Here is a 2,514-nt window from a genome sequence, read left to right on the forward strand (position 1 = left end):
CGGGGCTTGAAAAAATAAAAAAGGGGGACCTGTCCGGAGCCATAGAGCCCGGCTGTTGCCTAAGAGCCTGCCTGTCCGGAGCCATAGAGCCCGGCTGTTGCCTAAGAGCCTGCCTGCCTGTCTGGAGCCAAAGAGCCCGCCCAGCTATTGCCTCGAGGCCTCAGAGCCTTGTTTGCTGTTATCTTCCGTCCCTCCCCCTCCTGTGCACTATGGGTGTAAGTAACTTTGCAACTTGCCATAGATAACGAGAATTTGCCATTTACCGGAACAACCCGCCCTGCGGTTTTCTCAGTAAACCATCTGCTGCTTACTTCCTTATCTGCTGATTCCCTCCTGCTGTCTATATAAGCTGTGACCTTCTGGCTAATAAACGAGACTTGATCAGAATACTGTCTTGTCTTTCTTGTCTCAATTTCTCACGTCTCTTGTTCCATCCCATTCCCACTCCCCCCTCCAGGGTCTGCATTGGATATCCCGCAGGTCGGGACAATCTTGCAATTAAGTCTGGGCACATGTAAACCCTCAAATACAACAAAGACACTTCCAGGAGAGAGTTGATAAAATGAGTAATTTAATTACCAGCAGTATGCTTCCTTGGAGTAGTCCGAACAGAGTATTCAAAGTCAGGTACTGCTCTGCTACTCAAATGAAGGTGGTAATTTCTTGCTTCATCCAATAAATCTCTACATTTCAGATTTTGCTTGACGATCTGTTCTTTTGCCACAACACCCATAAGAAAATCAACTGGCAACAAAGGCAGACGAACCTAAGATCATGAATAGTTGTGACACAAAATTTAAGTGGTAATAAGATATTTTGATCTTCACCTTCATTGCATTATGTTCTCTTTAAAACTTAATTACTTCATAAAGCCTTTCTAACATGTTCATGAAATTCAATGTGCCAAATTCTAAAACAATTTCTAATACTGGTCTGCACTAATGAAATCAGGATATATGTTAAGTATATCCACCTCTTTTAAATACAGATTTAAGTAGATTACATAAAATAATTCAATTGTCTTCATTCAAATTACTTACTTACACAAATGGTACTGACATAATCACAAGGCCCCTTTGTTGCTAAAGGAAAGGCACAATCAAAACAAAATTGCTGTGCTTTGTTCTTTTGCCTTTTTAAGCTAAGGAAATGTGATTTATTTCTTACTTAGAATACAAACATTCACATCTGAAATAAGTTAAGTGTTGTTTTCAAATCAATGGCCTTGGGAGACCATATACTACCTCAGGGATCCATACCATCTTTCAGCAGAGGTGCTCACCATTCTTATCTTCAAGGTGCACTGATTTTCTAGTGGATTAAAGGGATGATCAAACTAGGTAATACTATTTTGAGTTAAAAGCACATATACATAGGAGATTGAGTACAATCTCTCTTCCCCACTGCAAGACCCCACTCAGTGGTCCTATACCTATCGCTGTGGCTCCCCTTGAATAAAGTCTGCCTTACCATCTTTAAAAAAAAAAAAAGTACATACACACAAATAAGATACAGCTGCAAGGTAATGAAATTTCATTTTGTTGGCAAACATTTTCAAAGTAATTCTGAGAGAAGGTCTAACAGTGTTCTGAATTTTGATTCTCATGAATGCATAAATATTGTTATATGCACTTGAAAAAATATCAGTCTAATTATAATCGCACTGAATAGACTTTATCTGCCTATAAATAAATAAAATGAGAACACTGGTAATAATAAGCAATTTCATTCTTAATATTTGTTATGATTTTTGATAACACTATTGAGAAATTTATATTATTAAAAATTAACATAATTATTACCAAGTGTTTTTATCAAGCACAGTTTTTAACAGTTTTAATTTTGAAAAAATAAGTAAATAAAAACACTCCTCTTATAAGTTGCATCATTTTACTTCTCAGGAATAAATGAAGAAAGGAAGGAAGGAAGAAAGGAATGAGGGAAGAAAGGAATGAGGGAAGAAAAGGAGGAAGCAAGGAGAAGAAGAGAAAAGAAAGACACAGACCCCAAAGGGCCTATTGATTATCTCTCTATCCAAGTAACTTCTTTTTTTTTTTGTCTTTTCTCGTGTCCGGCAACGGATCGCAACCCTCAGTGTCGTGCCTGTACCGGACCGGGACTGGCAATGGGATCGCAGCCCTCGGCATTGCGCCCGCACCTCGTTCAGCCAGTGAGCGGGAACCGGTCTGTATGTGGGATCTGAACCCTCGGCGGGAGCGCCGCCACACTCTCAAGCGGCGCACTGTAGCAGTGCGCCACCGGGCCGGCCCGATCCAAGTAACTTCTGTTGACAGTATAATAACAAGAATGAGATACATTGCTGAACTTTAAAAAAGGTCAAACTGTGGTGAGGGAAGAAAATGGCAAATGATGTTTTATGGTTCTTTCCAAAATCTATATGCATTAGGAATAACTGTACTTTCATGAGCAAAATAATTCATTAAAATTTAGAAATTTCGGGCCGGCCCGGTGGCTCACTCGGGAGAGTGCGGTGCTGATAACACCAAGGCCCCG

General features: G+C 40.0%; 1 protein-coding gene across 3 annotated transcripts in view; it reads right to left on the reverse strand.

Annotated features, from left to right (window-relative positions):
* KLHL8 (kelch-like family member 8) overlaps nucleotides 1–2,514 on the reverse strand; it is a 62,180-nt gene that overhangs the window by 44,091 nt on the left and 15,575 nt on the right. For all 3 annotated transcript variants that reach the window (XR_551818.1, XM_008590446.1, XM_008590447.1), the window contains exon 3: nucleotides 580–766. Coding sequence is in view for 2 of the 3 variants with exons in the window: in XM_008590446.1 (XP_008588668.1) it covers nucleotides 580–766 (187 nt within the window). In the remaining variant the exon portion in view is untranslated. The remainder of the gene's footprint in view (nucleotides 1–579; nucleotides 767–2,514) is intronic.

Source organism: Galeopterus variegatus, unplaced genomic scaffold (assembly GCF_000696425.1).
Source record: "Galeopterus variegatus unplaced genomic scaffold, G_variegatus-3.0.2 Scaffold6105, whole genome shotgun sequence".
NCBI classification, from domain to species: domain Eukaryota; kingdom Metazoa; phylum Chordata; class Mammalia; order Dermoptera; family Cynocephalidae; genus Galeopterus; species Galeopterus variegatus.